This window comes from Protomyctophum parallelum (assembly GCF_964188405.1).
Source record: "Protomyctophum parallelum genome assembly, chromosome: 13".
Taxonomy (NCBI): Eukaryota; Metazoa; Chordata; class Actinopteri; order Myctophiformes; family Myctophidae; genus Protomyctophum; species Protomyctophum parallelum.
In genome coordinates, this window is record NC_139708.1 from 12995124 (window position 1) to 13015651 (window position 20528).

The 20528-nt window shown below is 45.0% G+C and overlaps 3 protein-coding genes across 3 annotated transcripts; 2 read left to right on the forward strand and 1 right to left on the reverse strand.

Moving 5' to 3' along the window:
- Window positions 1–1074: 1074 nt before the first annotated feature.
- LOC310868485 (N-acyl-phosphatidylethanolamine-hydrolyzing phospholipase D-like) lies at window positions 1075–5157 on the reverse strand (the record flags this gene model as incomplete). Its single annotated transcript, XM_083778942.1, has 3 exons — window positions 1075–1118; window positions 1243–1357; window positions 3979–5157. The coding sequence occupies 3 exons, from the start codon at window positions 5155–5157 to the stop codon at window positions 1075–1077; spliced, it is 1338 nt and encodes a 445-aa protein (XP_083635068.1).
- Window positions 5158–8343: 3186 nt separating this feature from the next.
- On the forward strand, window positions 8344–9453 carry LOC310868486 (N-acyl-phosphatidylethanolamine-hydrolyzing phospholipase D-like; the record flags this gene model as incomplete). Its single annotated transcript, XM_083778943.1, has 1 exon — window positions 8344–9453. One exon carries the CDS (start codon window positions 8344–8346, stop codon window positions 9451–9453), a length of 1110 nt encoding a protein of 369 aa, XP_083635069.1.
- Window positions 9454–11552: 2099 nt separating this feature from the next.
- LOC310868487 (2-(3-amino-3-carboxypropyl)histidine synthase subunit 1-like) lies at window positions 11553–12800 on the forward strand (the record flags this gene model as incomplete). The annotated part of the gene is made up of 1 exon (XM_083778944.1): window positions 11553–12800. One exon carries the CDS (start codon window positions 11553–11555, stop codon window positions 12798–12800), a length of 1248 nt encoding a protein of 415 aa, XP_083635070.1.
- Between the last annotated feature and the right edge of the window lie 7728 nt (window positions 12801–20528).

Below are 20528 nucleotides of genomic sequence, written 5' to 3' on the forward strand. Positions count from 1 at the left end.
ATCTAGTGCATGTTCAGACCACTCTAGTGCATCAGTAGACCACTCTACTGCATGTTTAGACCAATCTAGTGCATGTTTAGACCACTCTAGTGCATCAGTAGACCACTCTACTGCAGCAATAGACCACTCTAGTGCATGATTAGACCACTCTAGTGCATGATTAGACCACTCTACTGCATCAGTAGACCACTCGATGGCATCAGTAGACCACTCTAGTGCATGATTAGACCACTCTACTGCATCAGTAGACTACTCTAGTGCATGATTAGATCACTCTGTATCAGTAGACTACTCTAGTGCATGTTTAGACCACTATACTGCGTGTACTGTATGTAACACCCAGGATTAGAACTCTGGTCTCTGGCCCAGGCCGTAGCGTAACGGTCTGGGCACCGGACTGGTAATCCAGTCGCAGTGTGCCGCGGGTTCGACTCCCGGACCCGACACGGCCTTTACTGCATGTCATCCCCCCATCTCTCTCCCGTTTCCTGTCAGCCTACTGTCTGTCCCTTCAAAAATCAATAAAAGGCGTAAGCCGCAAAAAAAAATATCTTAAAAAAAAATAGAACTCTGGTCTCCCGCGTGAAAGTCCAATATCTTAACCACCAGATCAAAGGGATATTACTATGGACCGGGGGAGCTTGCTCTGCAACTGGCTTAAACTCTATGAAGACGGCCTCCCACTAGGGGAAAGCTGTTCGAGAGCCTCTGCCCCCAGGCTTTGAAATATCTCACACATCAGAGCTGCCCAGTCAATGGATATTTGTCAATCTGTATTAAAGACTAAAATCCCTTCTTTCTGGTCTTCAGCGACAGCTGAGCCTGGTAATCCACAATCTTCCTTTACAGATGTTTTGTTTTTGTTTCTATTTCATTTTATTTGGTGACCTGGTCATTTTAAGGGAGGTTAGGTCGTTGAGGATCCCCGATGTGGGAAAGCAGGGTGGGCATGGCCTGGCCCCCAGGAGGGAGTATAGTCGCCACTGGGGAAGCCGGGTAGGGGGCCGCGGCTCGGCCAGGGGGACCTGGGGGGTGAGCGACCCAACCGGTGTTGGTCCCAGTTGGTCCGCCCCATCAGTCCGGGTAGATGCCTAGTCCAAGTGTTTTTGCAGTTTTTTCTGCATAAAATAGTCCAACAGGCGACACAAGTCACACAGAATGTTTCCATGGCCTCGTTAGCGTGTTGCGGGCCCAGGCAATACACACATACACTGTGTGGGTCCATGCCTGACATCAACTTGCCTGCCGTGGTGCACACCTTCTGAGCCACAGGGACCACTCCGCTGCGGTGGCAGCGGGCTGCTGACCGTAAGTCCTGCCCAGACATGGTGTTGAGTGGGGCGTCCTGTGCCACCAACTGTTGAGACAGATGGAGAGAGAGGGAGATAATTGAATTAGACACCTAATCAAACTGTTACAGACAAGAGTCTACATACGTTTAGTTTAACAGTATATTAGAAGGGACAGGACAATCCTACTGTATGTCTTGTACCTCGGTTTGGCTAGTCTGCGCAGGGCAGGATCAGCAGATATAGCAGTGTTGAGTGGGGCGTCCTATGCCACCAACTGTTGAGAGAGAGAGGGAGAGAGAGGGAAAGGGAGATAATTTGATTAGACACCCAATCAAACTGTTACAGACAAGAGTCTACAGTATAAGTTTAGTTTAACAGTATATTAGAAGGGACAGGACAATCCTACTGTATGTCTTGTACCTCGGTTTGGCTAGTCTGCGCAGGGAAGGATCAGCAGATATAGCGATGGTGCTATAGGACTCAGGCCACTTGAGAGAGAGAAATTAAATTGATTAGACACCCAATCAAAGTGTTACTCCCAACAGTGTTTGACAGAAAAATAGGTGATCTACAAACCTTTTCATGTCAAGGACCCCCAAATTGACACTCATTAGCCCGCCAACCGCCATTAGAAAAGGTATGCCAGGGACACCCATAAGAGAAGATCTTTACAGCTCTAGCAGTTATTCTCAACCATTTTAATTTCAAGGATCCTCAGTTTGACATGCATTAGTCTATAAGGACCCCCATCTAATGGCATTTCTGTAAAATAAATGTTAATTTAACTCTGACAGTGTACAAATGGAACCAAATGGACATTTGTACACTCTGAGTAACAGACCCATAAGGGTCCATTTGGTTCCTAACTATCATTTTGCTGGGGACCCCCTGGAACTCCCTCCCGGACCCCACTTTGGGAACCTACAAGCACACATTCTATACAGATTTGTATATTGGCCATTCACTTAGAATATGAATTATACGTGGCTTTCCAACTGGAAAGAATCACCACACCAGTCACTGACACTTTATTAAAAAATAAATACAGTGTTACCAACACATGTTAATATGTGTGTTACCAAGCTGTGTTATCACTGAAGGGTAAAGAAAACTTGTCTAAATAGATTCACAAGGACAAGTGGCATACACTTGTACCGAGAGGTGACTTAATTGTCTTCTGCTCAATAGGTGAATTCAAACCACAGTAAATACAACGCCTTAATCCACTCTAAGGTTTACACTTACAGTATATGTTTGTCATTGGGGGAGGAATGACCAAGCCAGTTGTTAGCTGTTTTTTCTCAGTCACAGAAGATATGATAATATAATAGTATTAACAAGTGCAATGGCGTTGACACCAACACTAATGAAAAGACAATCTAAACTGAACTGGCAGGAACTACATATACAGGAGAAAGATTTAAACAAGATCATTAGGATCCCTGTTAGCTTGAAGCGTAATGATACAAAAGGATATTTTCGTGAGTAATTTCAGAGATGTCTCAGAGATAGTAATAATACTGGTCTGATGAAGGACATAATCCAAAATGTAGTTAGAAAAATAAAATTGACATAATTTGCCATTGACTTGGAAGTTTGTACAGAACAAAAGCCGGACATGGCCACACACTTGACATGAAGGGTGGATCACACACAGCCAGGCGTTGGAGGGGCGCTATCCCCTCAAAAATAGAAACTAAAAACAAGTCAAAAAACTAAACAGTTAGTGAGATGGTGTTGCACGGACAGTGTGAGAGCAGGACAAAGACAAATGGCATATCCGCACGCACATGCACAGACACAGTCATGCACACAAGAAATAAAATGAAATAAGTGGCAGGTTAACTAAAATATCACTAAAAGATAAGTGGCCACAGAATCAGACTGTAACATTGTAAAAGTCTCAAAAAGAACCACTTACCAATCAATAAAACTAAAATTAAGACAAGGGATAAATGTCCCGGCTTCCTTGGGGCAGTGGAACAGTTTTGCCTTCCCATCACTAGTAGTTTACAGGGATACAACAAAGAATATTTAATAGCAAGCTGCCGTTTCTTTTTGGCATCATCAAACTTCCAGCCTTTGTTGATCAAACAATGAAACCGGGACTGTAATCAGGAACGATTCATGGATTCAGACGCTATAAGCGAGCTCCTTCCTTTACCATGGCCATGGGGTGAAGAATCCTTTTTGTTGAAAATGTATGAACTGATCTGCAGATCTGGTTCTGGAGCTGAAGGTGGGAGAATGGACATTTTGGAATAGTAAGCACAGTAGGACCTACTGTTAACAATAGATATCTTTCTTGAAACCATATTCTGGAACATTAATAACACTGGTTTAATCTGTTCTCAACATCAAGTTTATGCTTCAGGTTGGCATTTTCCATTTCAAGTGTTTGCACACGTTTTGTCAGATCATCAATGGTAGACAAAGATCAATGAACATATATGGTCTCCGCCAGGAAATATGTTATCCCCTGAATGGCTTCCCATTGCGATAGAGCAGCTGATTAGAGATGATTCATGATTTAAAAAAAAACTTTTATAATAAAGTACATAGGCATTTACTGACAAAAGCATTTTAACAGGACCAAATTAGAAGTTTGCAGGCCGAGGACTATTGCAGCCATCTTGTTCCCTGCCCCGAGGTAGCCCGTGTGATGTCACCAGTGGAAGTTGCGTGCCTTTGATGATGAAAGCAGGCGTGTCTCTCCGTGTTTCAATGTGAAGAATCTGTCAGGAGATAAGTTCTTCTTCTCCAATGCCTCTTTGAGACGGAGAGGAGGGTCCAGGTAGTGCTCGCATGCAAAGAGGGTGTGGAGCGTTCCCCAGTGAATAGCCACCGAGTGTTCGGCCTGAACGTCCTCGTGGATCTGAACAGCCTCCTCTGGGTTCACATGCTGTGCACACAACACGTCCCTGGGCAGGTAGGATCCTATCGGGATGGCGGCGAGGTTGAATGGTCCAAAGTATCGTCCGATCTCCAGGAAGGAAGGGCAGTAACCAGTATCACCAGCGAAGAAGAAACGGTGAACCGGGCCCAACACTGACCAGCTCCCCCACAGAGACATGTTGCTGTCCAGTATGGTACGCTTGCTCCAGTGCTGGGCAGGGGTGAAGACAAACGTGACATCATCGTGACCCGGTACACAGTTCTCCTCCCACCAGTCAAGTTCAACGACATCCTCACACCCGGCATTCACCAACCAATCCTTCAGCCCCAGGGGTACAAACCAGCGTAACTCCCCTCCAAAGCGAGAGTTCAGACTGGCGACTGATCCTGCATCCAGGTGGTCGTAATGAGAGTGACTGATTAGAACGGCATCTATCCTGGGGAGCTGTTCGATGGTACAGGGTGGTCCGCGGTATCGCTTGGGGCCCAGGAACTGTAGTGGTGAGGCCCTCTGGCTGAAAAAGGGGTCAGTCAAAATATTCAACCCGTCCAGTTCCACCAGTACACAGGCATGTCCCAGCCAGGTGACTTGGAGACCTGGAGACGAATACTCACTGCTATTCAGTACTGATGATGGCCTTTGGACAAAATATGGAACCATCACCGGTAGCTCGGCATCTAGAACCTCTTCACTCGTTGGTACATTGCTCTTGTTCTTATCCAGCAGCAGGAAGCGAAGCATAGTGCTGTAGGAAGGTGATGTCCATGTTGGCCAAGGGTTTGTCCAGCGGCCATATTTGTCCCGACTCGACCTCGTCACATCTTCCAACTGTCCGCGACTTGTAGAGAGACACATATCATCATCAAACTCTCCATCACTCTCTTCTTCTTCACCTAACAGCCATCTCCACCAGCTTATCGTGTGATCCTTTTCTTCTGACTGAGGGTCTTGTCCACTCCCTGTGCTCATTGCTTACGGCCAAGGACTCGTGTTTGTGTGACTACCAGCAGAATTTAAGGCTCTACAGGTCCTTCTTCTTGTGCAGGCAGGTAGGTATCTCTCAAAATTCCCCTCGTTCTCTCGGGTGGTTCGGATTTAAGCTGAGTTGCCTTGAGGCTTGCGTCATCACGTGATGTCACTATGGCGTCATTACGCCCAAAAGCAGTGGTTCTCACTGTGGGGCCATGATTATTTTATTGAAGGGCGCTATCCTATACAGCTTTTGTCCTCACACGTCTCAATATTTGCATTGACAATGAAAGGAGAAATTAGGTCAAATGTCCACCAAATATGACGTAAATTTGTGGCAACACAAATATTAAATGCCATTGACAATGAAAGGAAAATATACGTCATATGTAGACGAGCAAATCGACTAACCAATCACATAAATTCAGTTCAATGAAAGGGGAAATTAATTGTAAATGTTGTCCACACACGTCTCATATTTGCTGTTGACAATGGAAGGAGAAATTATGTCAAATCTCCGCCAAATATGACGTAAATTTGTGGCAACAGAAACATTAAATGCCATTAACAATGAAGGGAAAAGTTACGTCATATGTAGACGAGCAAATCGGCAAACCAATTACATACATTCGAATAGTTGTTCATGAGATGATGTATGATCATGTATAATGATAAGAGCGCCCCTCACTTCACACGGGTGTGATTTTTATACTCTTTAAACATTTAATAACGTAAATCGGGGGTTTGGGGGTCCCTGCCTCAAAATATTGAGTGGCTATAAATACATGTGGGGGTCCTTTACATTCAAAAGTTTGTGAACCACTGCCCAGAAGTTGTACATGGAAACTGTGAAAGGCAGAAAATGGTGTCCAGTTGCTCCAACTCATCAGTAATATTATAATACAGTTATACAATACAATTAAGATATCTCTGCTGTCGGGCAGAAACCAGCTAACTACAAAATGTAAGTTTTTCAGGAAATGAAAAGAATATTTTTCAGGAAATGAAGGAAACCCTGTATTTTTAAACAAAGCAATTCTGCCTCATCAAAGTTGGTATTTTGACTTTATATATTGTCAGATACTTGCATGAGAAGGGGAGAGGGGTGGAGTTAGCTTCTTTAGCAGACAGTTTTAGGGTTCAATGGAGTTTTGTCAGAAGCACTTTTAAATACTTTTCATTGATTAAATATTGTTGAGCGGTGCTAGCGGTGCTAACACGTGGCTCTGTGTGTTGTCATCAGGGGGGCAGTCAGCCAGATATTTCGTGAAGCCTCATTTGAAATCGGTAGTTCATATAATGGCCTGTTGTGGCGCTGGACTGGACCCAAAAAGCCCCATAGCTCCATAGAGGCCCATGTATTTTGGCCCAACTTCACCTAGACTGTATTACCTTAATAAACATGGTCATGAATACTTTCTTCTTCCAGTCACTAGTTTAAAGTCTAATTTCTAATGTCATAATATTCTTTTGGGAAAATTATGGTCCCATTAATTAAAATAATTACCATAAAGTCGCGTATGTTCTGAGGGGCGTGGCTACCGTTACCGTCTATGATCGGGATTCCCCTCCCACTCAAGAGTCTTCTCCTCCCACTCGAGTCAAAATAAAAACCAACGGAGAAGAAGGGGGGAAGTCCCGCCTCGTTGTCTGGGCAGCCAATGGCCAGCTGGACCCAAACGGAGCCAGCCAATGGCCAGCTGGTCCAAAACGGATCTAGAAAGATGGCGATTTACATGCAAGGGATTTCAGGCTTCATTTTACGTTCATGTTAGACCCGGGGAACACTTTGTCCATATTTTTTACAGTCTATGGTTGTCATGCAGTCAAGTCTATGGACTTTTTTTTAACAACTTTATTCCATATAAACTCATAACTGCCAGGTGCAGAAAGCTCTTGTTTATGAACATCTACATTCTACAGTGTGTGTGCCGCAGCCTCTGCCCCGGATTCACGTTGTGGCGTTCAGAATATGGGTTTTATCGTTAAGTCTCCCTTTGGCTGCCTAGAGATGAGGCAGACAATCATGTCCACTATCGAGTTGTGACAAATGTCAAGTCAAGTTGATCAACAGATTGTATTTTTCTCCAATGCAATAAAAATACTGAAATGAACTTTACTTTATTTGTTTATTTAGACGGGATGATGCATATTAATAGACATTATACAACAGGTCGTTTCGAGGAAGCAATCTGATTGGTTGAAACAGCCTTCTAGCCTTTACAAAGATAAAGTGCATCTATATAATTTAGCAGCGTTTTTAAGGGCGATATGGATTGTAACCAGTGCATATAAGGTGCAATGTTGCTTTCAAAGGCTATAAGGGCATGGGACACTAGCCCCTATACAGCTCTGGTCCCCACACGTCTCAATATTTGCCATTGACAATGAAAGGAGAAATTAGGTCAAATGTCCGCCAAATATGATGTAAATTTGTACGATGACAAGAGCGCCCCTCACTTCACACAGGTGTGATTTTTAAGCAACTAAAAAGTTACTTTCACAGTAACACATTACTGAGTAATCAGTACAGTAACTGAGTTACTTTTGAAATTAAGTAACTGTTACGGTAATGAATTGTCTCCACCAGGCTGAAGGCATGGGGAGAGAGTATGTTTTGCACTCCGTCCGTGAGTCCGTGCGTGTGAGTGTCCGTCCGTCCGTCCGTCCATCCGTCCGTTACCAGCTAATCTGCACACACACTCCCTGGATGCCAACGATGAACCACATTGGCCTGTTATAGCACCACCAGGAGACTGAATTTTTAATTTTGTCTAAAAATCCCGCAAATCGTTACACACTATCTCTATAGTCATGTGTTCAAGACGGATCTGTCCGATATTTCATATTCTATCCTAATTGGCTAACATCGGCTTTCAAAGTTTGCAGGATTGGCCCATTTTGAACAAAAAGGAATATATCCCACCCTTTTCACATTGGCCTGTTATAGCGCCAACAGGTGGATTTTTGCAAAACACATTTTGGAACAAAATCCCATCACATCATGGAATTCCACATTTGGGCATAACGGAACATCATAGTGACAACACCGTGATCACACGAGCGCCGAGGAAGCTCGGCACAAAACCAGACTGCCCAAGAGAGATAAACGGAGCGAGAATAGTGATAGTGAAATGGCGATATGACTAAGGAGCACAAGACCACTTAACTATTTGAATTGAGTTCATGGAGCAGACTGCACCCTCAGACAGAAAAGGATCAGACGACAAGCTTGTGAAGGTGGATGGCAATAAGAGGCTATTGGGTGAAGTGACAAAGTCATGTCGTGACAAACATGGCCGCTGGTCAAACCCCTGGCCAACGTGGACATGTCCCTGTTGGCTTCCTGATCTGTTCCTTTTGTTCAGCAACATAGGTACGTTCCTAAACAACAACGTGCCTACGAGTGAAGAGGTACTTGACGCCGAGCTACCGGTGATGGTTCCAAATTTTGTTCAAAGGCCATCATCAGTCCTGAATAGCAGTGAGTACACAGCTCCAGGTCTCCAAGTCACCTGGCTGGGACATGCCTGTGTACTGGTGGAACTGGATGGGTTGAATATTCTGACTGACCCCATGTTCAGCCAGAGGGCCTCACCACTACAGTTTCTGGGCCCCAAGCGGTACCGCAGACCACCCTGTACCGTCCAACAGCTCCCCAGGATAGACGCCGTTCTAATCAGTCACTCTCATTATGATCACCTGGATGCAAGATCAGTCGCCAGTCTGAACTCTCGCTTTGGAGGGGAGATGCGTTGGTTCGTACCCCTGGGACTGAAGGATTGGTTGGTGAAGGCGGGCTGTGAGAATGTCGTTGAACTTGACTGGTGGGAGGAGAACTGCATACCGGGTCATGATGATGTCACGTTTGTCTGCACCCCTGCCCAGCACTGGAGCCAACGCACCGCACTGGACCGCAACATGTCTCTGTGGGGGAGCTGGTCAGTGTTGGGTCCGGTTCACCGGTTCTTCTTCGCTGGTGACACTGGTTACTGCTCCTCATTCCTGGAGATCGGACGACACTTCGGACCCTTCAACCTCGCCGCCATCCCGATAGGAGCATACCTGCCCAGGGACCTGTTGCGTGCACAGCATGTGGACCCAGACGAGGCCGTTCAGATCCATGAGGATGTTCAGGCTGAACACTCTGTGGCCATTCACTGGGGAACATTCATCCTTTCAAACGAGTACTACCTGGACCCTCCCGTCCATCTCAGGGAAGCACTGGAGAAGAAGAATTTACCTCCTGACATATTCTTCACATTGAACCACGGAGAGACGCGCCTGCTTTCATAATCACAAGCACGCACCTTCCAATGGTGACATCACCTGCTTACATGCACACATGGATGGTCATCATCTCTGAATGTTCGCACTATGACTATTGCACTAGCAAGAATGTGTTACATTATTATTAGATTAGTGTGTCTGTAATGTGAAGTCCAAAGTAAGGCACAAAATGAAGTCAAAATTGTACAGGAAGTAATGATTGCGCAAATGAGCCTGAAGGCAATCTCAACTGAGAAAAAGATAAAGGTGCAATCGACTTCCAAACGTAGCTGTGTATGTGTGTGCTTTAGGACACCAGAAGGACATTCACATGGGCTGCATGGGGAGATGAGGGGAAGAAGCAACCACGGCCACTTACAGTAGGAGTACACATATTGTGTACCATTTTCCATACCATTGTTGAAATTCTTTATTGGGAATAACCCCTTGAGAAGAATCATCTCGTTTTCAAGGGGGTTCACGGGGGTCCTATTGGTGAGGTGTGGGATTGTCTTGGTAAATTAAGGATCCGGTGACAAACTCAGGATAGATACAAAAACCTACCAAAATAGGTTTTGGTAGGGATGGTAGGGTGAATGAAAAACATAAGTGACTATTTTCTGTTTGCAGGTAAAATGTTCATTATGTTAGCATTATGCATTATGTATAGCATAGTAGTATATATATATATATATAGTTTATATGTATAGTCTCATAATATAGATATTCCACTGTTACTTTCTTAGCTTACGCATGTTTTATGATAAATGCTTTTGTGATGTATTTCCCATGCTTTTGTTCTTGATTATTGTAAGTCGCTCTGGATTAAGAGCGTCTGCTAAATGCCTAAATTGTAAATTGTATGTCTATTACCAAAACTACCTCATTTAATAGCCTTATTTTATGTGCAAAAAATAGAAGAAAAAACACAACCCTGTGTGAAGTGAGCAGCTGCACCCACTAATTAGTATTTGACGATGACGTATGATGATGTCTGAGATGATGATGATTTATTATTGACCCACATGATGGGGGCGGAATAATAAGAGCCTTAGATATAGACAGAGTTACGCAAACTGCGTTCACTTCATGGGGCCAGTCCAATGGCGGCTTTCTTACATAGACAGCCAACTGGGAGAAGTCCTGGACTGGAAGTAGGCAGAAATGCATTGGACTCAGGCAACAGCCCAGCGTTAATGATCTTAAATCCCTTTATTTTAGATTGTTTTGTAGTAATAGTACAACATAAACATTGCAGAGACTTTAGTTGTTACTGGACAATACTTTAAAACAGTTGTCATGTTGCACACATGCTTAAAATAGCTCTTATTTGCGCCGCCCTCGTTGACAATGTATTTCCAACAGTTCAGGCTGCATGAACAGCGCTTGAGCGCTCGGTTTCTGCCCCTCAATATCGTAACTCTTCTATTACATAGCTCTGGGGCTAGCGCCCCCCCAAAAGAACACGTGTATGTTGGGTCACAAGTCAGGTTTCAGTTGACTTCCCGCTCATAAATACCTTGATGCCAGGGAGATCCTATAGATCAGGAGTTGTTTTCACAAAGTCACATTTCATAAATCAGTTCAGTGCTGCACCAATATGGCTCTGAATTTCCTTTTTCCGATTTAACCAATTTAACACTGTTTATTACTGTCTTTCACCAACTCCATCTAACTCTAGGACCGAAGTTTTCATGGTCCTGCGCATGCACGCCATTTACGACACATCCAGTACATCGTGTTACAGAACAGTTGGTTACCTATCGAATACAGCTTTGTGGACCACCTGGGGGTCCGCGGTCGACCGGCCTCAAAATGCATGTATCAATATGCTATGATCTTCGAACAGGTAAAGACTAGTGCTTGATAATATGCAGTCCTTTAGTCAAATGTTTCTCATATTTCAAACTCAGATGAGCCATTATAACTTTTTCAGAAAGTGGTCGTCAACTCAGGCAGAAACCTTGCCCAAATATGGAGTCATATGTCATAGATACGCCATGGAATACTGACATCATTGAACATCCACACTTCTTGGTGGAGATAATGTGCACCACTGTACACTCCACAACCTCAACCCTGCCATTGATTGGACACTGGCTTTTTTAGCTCATGCTTCAGAAGACATGGCGGCACCCCTGAGCGAAACACAAGTTGTGTCTGCTAAAAAGAACACGGTTAGAAGGCCACAACGTGTCGCCAATCAAATTCCAGAGGAGATCCTGCGAGACCCAGAGTTACAGGACGCCATCCGAGCCTTGCCTGCCAATTATAACTTTGAGATCCACAAGACGGTGTGGCGGCTCAGACAGGGCCAGGCTAAGAGAGTGGCTCTGCAGCTTCCGGAGGGGCTGCAGATGTTTGCATGTGTCATCGCCGACATCATCGAGACATTCACAGAAGCGGACACCATCATCATGGGCGATGTGACGTATGGCGCCTGTTGTGTGGACGACTTCACTGCCCGCGCCCTGGGAGCCGACTTCATGGTGCACTATGGCCACAGCTGCCTGATCCCCATAGACTCCACGGCAGGCATCAAGATGCTGTACGTGTTTGTGGATATCCAGATGGACAACGCACACTTCCTGGACACAGTCAAGTTCAACTTCCCTTCCAGACGCTCTTTGGCACTTGTCAGCACCATTCAGTTTGTGGCCGCGCTGCAGGCAGTGAGTGCCGTGCTGAAAGAAGAGTATGAGGTGCTGGTGCCCCAATGTCGACCCCTCTCACCAGGAGAGATCCTGGGCTGCACCTCCCCTCGCTTGGAACGCCACGTCGATGCCATTATTTACCTGGGAGATGGACGGTTTCACCTGGAGTCCATTATGATCGCCAACCCAGATATACCCGCTTACAGATATGACCCATACAGTAAGGTGTTCACCAGGGAGTATTACGATCATGACGCCATGCGTACCTTGAGGTTCCAGGCCACCAACAAGGCACGCTCGGCCAAGAAATGGGGCCTGATCATGGGTACCCTGGGCCGGCAGGGAAGCCCCAAAGTTCTGGAGCACCTAGAGTCCAAGCTCGAGGCATCAGGCAGGTCCTTCACTCGAGTGTTGCTGTCTGAGGTTTTCCCCAGCAAGCTGGACCTGATGCCAGACGTGGAGGCATGGGTTCAGATCGCTTGTCCACGTCTGTCTATTGACTGGGGAACAGCCTTCTCCAAGCCGCTGCTGTCTCCATACGAGGCTGCCGTGGCTCTGCAGCAGGTTGGCTGGCAGGAGGTGTATCCCATGGACTTCTACTCCAATCAAAGCCTTGGGCCATGGACACCTAACCACCCTGATAACCAACCAGTTCGGCCCGCCCGAAGACACACCCAGAAGCCTGGCTCAGAGCTAGCCCCTTCCGGGTACAAGCTTTAGTTTAGAGATACTATTGGACCGACTGTCATTAGACCAACAACCTACCTCAAACCCTAACCTAACTCTAACCGCAAGCAGTGCGTGTCCGACCGCATATCCGACCGTTGTTTCCGCATGTCGGTCCGTTGTTGTGTCTAATCTGCGTGTGCCACTATGAAGTGTGCACAGAACCAGTTTGCTTCCTGTGGTTGTCAAGGGAAATCAGATAATGTATATTTGTATATTGTATATATTTGCATTTGCACCACCACTGTTTCTGTCTCAGGTGCCTTGTTAATGTTCACACAACTGTGGAAAGTGATCAATCAAATGTGAGTGATCAATCAAATGTGCAAGTGTCACGCACAGTATACGTGTACATACCATTACCATATCAAGCATAGAGACAGTGTTGTACCACTTATTGTCCTATGTTTTCCTTTTTTGTTGTATGGCCATGCCCAGAACTGTGGTTGTATATAGCTCTGCCCAGACCTCTAATTGTTATGAATCACAGTCCACGGAAAATAATAAGAAATTTATTATAAAATATTTAAATAAACAATTAAAAACAAGACATTGTTGAATATTTACGTTTAATGATTACCATTTATGTTAGCATCTAGGATAACGTAACATACTGTATGACATATTAACACTTTAGCATCTATAGTAAACACACTTTAATGTTACACAAAAGCATTCCTTCACATCCCTTTGACATTATAAATATACAAGTGACATTTTTTGAAAATGTGTTCAAAACAGGGATGTCAGTGTGCAACATACACATTTTATATTGTTAAACTGTGATATTATCAAGCTAGCATAATGATCATACATAATCATAGACACACGTAGACACAGACATGTCCCGGGGCTACATTATACACAGCGCTATGTTATCCCCTTTAGCAATGTTTGTCATTGCATCATCTTCTCACAACACCCTCCTGGGTGAAGTGCCCCTATACTACTAACATGTTTCTACAGTGGTTCTAGTCGGTTTAACAACACCCTCCTGGGCGAAGTGCCCCTACTACTAACATGTTTCTACAGTGGTTCTAGTCGGTTTAACAATAAGGCTATTATGCACTATATAACATGTTTCTAGTGGTTCTAGTGGTTTAACAATAAGGCTATACTTTGTAACTTGGGGCCTGTGCCAGAGTCTATCACTGGCTAGCCCCTCTCGGAACCCTCCGTATGACGGCCTCTTTTCCTTTGAGGGCTTCTGAATCTGTGAACTATAAGTACCTATACATACCGCTGCGAATATCTCCTGTGGCGCGGAAGCCGTTAAGTTTGTTTGACCGATTTGGTCGCTTTGATTCTTCTTGTTTATTTACCGTTTATTGTACCGCCTCCCGATTTGCGGTTGGCTTGTGCCGGCTACGTTCCTGCCTCTGATCTGCTCTGTCATAGCTATAGCGCCACTAGCTAGCCAGATAGGCGGTACAATGAGGTGTCAATAAACAAGGAAGGAAAAGAAGAATCAAAGCGACCAAATCGGTCAAACAAAAAAAATTCAGAAACTTCAGTAGCATTGGGTTCTGCTTGTAGGGCTAATCACTGGCTAACTCTGGCTGACATTTTGCAGTGTAGGCCTACAGTTGAAAGAAAAACAACAATTCACTCTTTTTGCACATGCGTAGCAAATGTGTATGCTATGTGCAAATGGAAATGTATTATGAATCATATCCAACGGCTGTACTTTCTTATTTCCTGCCTTGATCTCCGTACCACTTGGGCCTACTGTATAGTGTTATAATATGATGGGGGATTGGGGGTTAAACGTGTAAGGTTAATAACTGTTATAATAAAACTTTATTTGTATAGCACCTTTCATGACATCAAATGCAGCTCAAAGTGCTTTACAGAACAATGGAGAATAAAATAAAAGCAAAGCATAAAAGAAAAGCAAGGCAACGACATTAAAAAACAAGCAGTAATGCAATACAGTGAGGACATGAATAACACAAAATATAAGATCACTTAAAGGCAATGTTGTAGAAGTGGGTCTTGAGCTGAGCTTTAAAAATGTCTACAGAGGCTGCCTGACGAAGGTACAGAGGGAGCTTGTTCCATGCCGATGGCCCGTAGAAGCAAAAAGCTGCTTCCCCGTATTTTTTAGTTGCCATTTTTTTAGGCAAAGCGAGCAGGCCAGCAGTGGAAGACCTTAGCGAGCGGTTTGGGACATATTTAGGCAAGCAGTCATGTAGGTAGGAAGGTGCGAGACCATTGAGGGCTTTATAGACAAGTAAAATAATTTTAAAATCAATCCTAAAAACAACCGGAAGCCAGTGCAGTGATGCCAAAACTGGAGTAATATGTTCTCTCATCTTAGTTCTAGTTAAAACTCTGGCTGCTGCATTTTGGACAAGTTGTAATCTGTCAGTTGTTTTCTTAGGCAGTCCTGAAAAAAGTGCATTGCAGTAATCAAGCCGAGAGAAAACAAAGGCGTGGATTAGCGTTTTTGCATCGTCCAAGGACACATAGGCTCTGATTCGTGCAATATTTCTAAGGTGAAAAAAGGCAATCTTGGTAACATGATTAATGTGTGAATTAAAATTCAATTCGGAATCAATAATAACCCCCAGGTTCTTTACTGTACTGTTACTGTCTACAGTCAGGTTGCCAAGTCTGCTTAATATTGATTCTTTCTGCTCACTAGAGCCGATTATGAGAACTTCTGTCTTGTCCTCATTTAGCTTGAGAAAGTTCTCACTCATCCAACATTTGATGCTAGACAGACAGGTAAGCAGCGGGTCTAAAGCACAGGGATCATCTGGAGCCACAGATAGATATAATTGGGTATCATCAGCATAGAAATGAAAATTGACTCCGTGATTGGCAATGAGTTCGCCCAGTGGCAGTATGTACAAGGAGAAAAGCAGAGGGCCAAGAATCGAGCCCTGTGGAATACCAGAACTGATGTCGTGTTTGTCTGAGTCAAACTCGGCTAGATTGACAAAGTAACTTCTGTTTGATAGGTAGGAGGAAAACCAGGACAGGGCCGTACCAGACAGGCCTATCCAGTGCTCCAGACGCTGTATTAAAATTGAGTGATCAATCGTGTCAAATGCAGCCGTTAAATCTAGAAGTAAGAGAACGGATACATGTTTCTTGTCAGCAGACACCCTCAGATCATTCATTACTTTTACAAGTGCTGTTTCTGTGCTGTGGCCTTTCCTAAAGCCAGATTGGAATTTGTTGTGTACATTATTGTTCTGTAGAAACACATCCAATTGATGAAAGATACATTTTTCTAAAACCTTGCCCAGAAAGGGTAGATTTGAAATGGGTCGATAGTTACCCAAAACAGAGGGATCAAGATTGTGTTTCTTGAGAAGAGGCTTAACTACAGCAGTCTTCAGTGAGTCTGGGAAGACGCCTGATTGTAGAGAGCTGTTTACAATTTTTAGGATATCTCCAATCACACTGTCTAAGACTTCTTTGAGAAAGTTGGTGGGAATTGTATCTAATGAACAGGAGGATGATGTCATCTGTGATATAGTTTTGCGGAGTTCGTCTTCCTCAATTTCGCAGAACGATGATAGGCTCCCCCTGGAGAGATCTACCCTGGGACCATTTGCTGCTGTTTGACGGTTTGCGCTAGCAGCAGCACCATTCATAATATCGGCTCTAATGTTTGAAATTTTGTTGTCAAAAAAGCATGCAAACTCATTACACTTAGCTTTAGAGGCCGGGAATGACTGCTTGTAGGACTGGGGGGGGTTTAAAAGTCGATCAATGGTAGAGAATAGGACTCTAGCATTTTTCTTGTTCTCGTTAATAATGCCAGAGAAATATGCCTGCCTTGCTAAACGCAAGGCTTTGTTATAGGCGACTGTTGACTTTTTAAGAATCTCTAGGTGGATGGTGAGTTTGTTTTTTCTCCAAGCTCGCTCAGCTCTTCGACATTCTTGCTTCAGTGAGCGTGAAAGCTCATTTATCCAGGGTGTTATTCTGGTATTATGTTTCTTTTTTGTTTTCAAAGGAGCCACTATATCAAGAGCTGACTCTAGTTTAAGATTAAAAAATTGAACCATATCATTCACTGGGGGGGTATCGGGCAATGGGGGACCCAGGTGACGAGAGAACTCGTCGGCAGCAGAAGAGCTAAAAAAACGCTTTTTTATGGTATATTCAGTGATGTTTTTCTCTAGATCAGAGACAGTCATATTAAAACACAGCAGAAAGTGGTCTGACAGCTCGGGCCTTTCAATAGTCCTTTCCACAGTGATGTTCAGCCCTCTAGAAATCACCAGGTCCAGAGTGTGCCCATGTTTATGTGTAGGCCCAACAACATGTTGGATAAAATCAAAGGAGTGCAATAACTCTAGGAAACCCATAGCCATAGCATCTGTAGCATCATCCAGGTGAAGATTAAGATCACCTGAGATAAGAGTTCTGTCATAGTTAGTGGAGCAGATAGATAGAAGTTCTGATATTTCTGTTAGAAATATTGCTTTACTGCATTTTGGCGGGCGATAAATGCTAATCATTGGCATGGAGGCACCATGTAGTATAGTGGCCTGGTATTCAAAGGATGTAAAGCTGCCAAGGGTCAGAGCCTTGAATTTTAACGTGTCTGAAAAAATTATTGCCAGTCCACCTCCTTTCTTAGCCTCGCGAACAGAGTGAATGAAACTGTAGTTTGCGGGACAGGCTGGCGCTAGGAGAACAGCTCCATCTGAGCCCAGCCATGTCTCTGTTAGAAAGATTATATCTAGCTTCTCTTTACAGATTATATCTTTTACAGAGGAGGACTTATTTGTTAGTGACCTGATGTTAAACAAGGCAAGATTAAGCTTGTTATCACATTTTTGGGGGCTGTGATGCCAAACAGCATTCTCTCTTCAGACCACTCCTTGTGTTGGACAATCTATTTGAAATAACAGTAGGAATGTTGTGCACTTCAACCTGTACAGTGATTGAAACACCAGGCTTTCTAGAAGCATGGGGTCCATACATGATTGTTGCTGCGCATAATGGACCCTGTTCATATCAGTTGTCAAATGTAAAATGATAATCAGAAGTCTGAAAAACGGTAGCTGGGTTTGGTGACAGTTGGAGGCAACGTCTGGTACGGGGGGTCGACTTTACTCCAAGGTTCATCCGTTCCACCATGGCCGGGGTGAAAGAGAGATGTACTGGTGAGAGTGTTAGAAATTCTTCCTCAGTCACAAAGTCATCATCATCACTTTGATTCAGCAACACAGATTCAATCGCCCGTTGAGCATCTTCCGAGGTGAGGGGCCTCATCATCAGTGCTTCCATCGCCTGTCGAACTGCTTCCCATTGTTCTCCGATGGATGTTGTGGCTTCATGGTCTGTGATCTTTTCTCCACCAGGGGGCGCTGTGACTTCATGCTTTGAGATTTTTACTCCACCAGGGGACGCTGTAGCTTCATGCGATTTCTTCTCCACCAGGGGATGCTTCATGCTCTGAGATTTCTTCTCCACCAGGAGACGATGTGGCTTCAAGCGCAGTAATCTTCTCTCCACCGGGGGACACTGTGGCTTCGAGCGCAGTGGTCTTTTCTTCACCAGGGGATGCTGAGGCTTCCTGCGCTGTGGTCTTTTCTCCACCAGGGGAAGCTGTGACTCTGAGATTTCTTCATGCTCTGTGGTTTTTTCTCCACCAGGGGACGCTGTGACTTTATGCTCTGAGATTTCTTCTCCACCAGGGGACGCTGTGACTTTATGCTCTGAGATTTCTTCTCTACCAGGGGACGCTGTGGCTTCATGCGCTGTGATCTTTTCTCCATCAGGGGACGCTGTGGCTTCATGCGCTGTGATCTTTTCTTCACCAGGGGACGCTGTGGCTTCATGCGCTGTGATCTTTTCTCCATCAGGGGACGCTGTGGCTTCATGCGCTGTGATCTTTTCTTCACCAGGGGACGCTGTGGCTTCATGCGCTGTGATCTTTTCTCCTCCAGGGGGCGCTGTGGCTTCATGCGCTGTGATCTTTTCTCCACCAGGGGGCGCTGTGGCATGCGCTGTGATCTTTTCTCCACCAGGGGGCGCTGTGGCATGCGCTGTGATCTTTTCTCCTCCAGGGGGCGCTGTGGCTTCATGCGCTGTGATCTTTTCTCCACCAGGGGGCGCTGTGGCATGCGCTGTGATCTTTTCTCCTCCAGGGGGCGCTGTGACTTCACGCTCTGTGAGTTTTTCTCCACCAGGAGGCGCTGTGTCTCCACCAGGGGGCGCTGTGGCTCCACGCTCTGTGCGTTTCTCTCCACCAGGGGGCGCTGTGGCTCCACGCTCCATGTTATGAAAGAGGTTGGTGAAAAATAATTTAACACCCAACTTGTTTAGGTGTGTTGCGTCTACAAAAAGATGCCTTCTGTCCCAGAAAAAATTGAAATTGTCAATAAAATTGAATGATTTTTGCAAGGGTGTTTCTTCTGTGCATGTCTTTGAGAGCCATTCGTTGAATGCAAACAGCCTACTAAAACGCTCACACCCTGCCATCGGAGGTAGAGGCCCGGAAATCCAGAAGTCAATATCACCATGTTCACTCAGAGTGAACAGTAGGGCTTTGAAATCCTTTTTTAGGTTGCCTTCTTCTCGTTTTTCTGCATCACGTGCACCGATGTGCAATATCAGCGTTTTTACCATGGGGTGTGCCTCAATAATCTTGTCGATTCTCTCCACCATATCAGAGATAGTGTCATTGGGAAAGCATAATACTGTAGCTTTTCGCTTTTTGTTGCTTTTAACATATTTTACAGCCTGGTCGCCGACAATCAGACATTCAATCATTTGCTCTCCATTAGCTACCCTGCTCGGAGTGGCGTTAACACGGTTATCTGATTGACCATTAGAGTCAGCAACATTCAGCAGAGGGCTAAACCTGTTTGTCAGCCGCATAGAGCCACTAGACTCGGCCGCATTCAGCGGCTGAGTCAGCAGTGGGTTAAACCTATTGGTAAGCCGTAAATTCTCACTTTGGGGAGGTGTGTATTTTGATTTTCCTTTCGCATTTTTCCACTGCGGAGGGGTGGTTTTGGGTCGGGCTGGGGGCCCAGGCCTGGTCTTATCAGGGCTCCGAGTCCTCCCACTTAGCCGTCCTATCATGTTATCTCTGTTAGAAATCACTGTAGAGATAGTTGGTGTTATTGTTATTGCAGGTGCTGGGGTTCTCACCGCCTGCCCGTTACTCACAGTTTTTTCCTTTGGCCTTGCGCCGCGAGTAAACCAGACGGATGCGTCATTCTGCGTGAGATGCCTATGTGGCCTACAGCAGTGGTTCTCAACCTTGTCAGGCCACAACCCACCAAAATAATCATATTTGAACTGAGGACCCCCCACCCTGACAAGATACAGTAGCACTTGGAATTGTAGGATTTGAGACATTACATTTGATCTAGAGCTCCATATATGGAGCCAGCAGAGTCATCCAGTGCTGGCATGATGCTATATAAAACACTATTTCGTAAGCAGTATCTACTCTACTCTTTGCATATCTGTCTATGCTCGTTTTCAACCTTCAGTTTCCCCCGGCCAGCTCTCACCCAGAGAGACCCGGAGAGACTCCAGCACCCTCCAGATTATAGGGATCTTCAGATCCACTCTTCTTAATCATCAGGTCTGTCATCTTCGTTAGGTTCTTACCAGACACCACTGCGGCAGGTTCTAGACTCGGGACAACCGTTCACTTTAAGGAGTATTTTATATGGACACCACTGTGGCAGGTCCTGATCCTCATCAACAAGTTCCCTTCCCCCGAGAGTATTTACC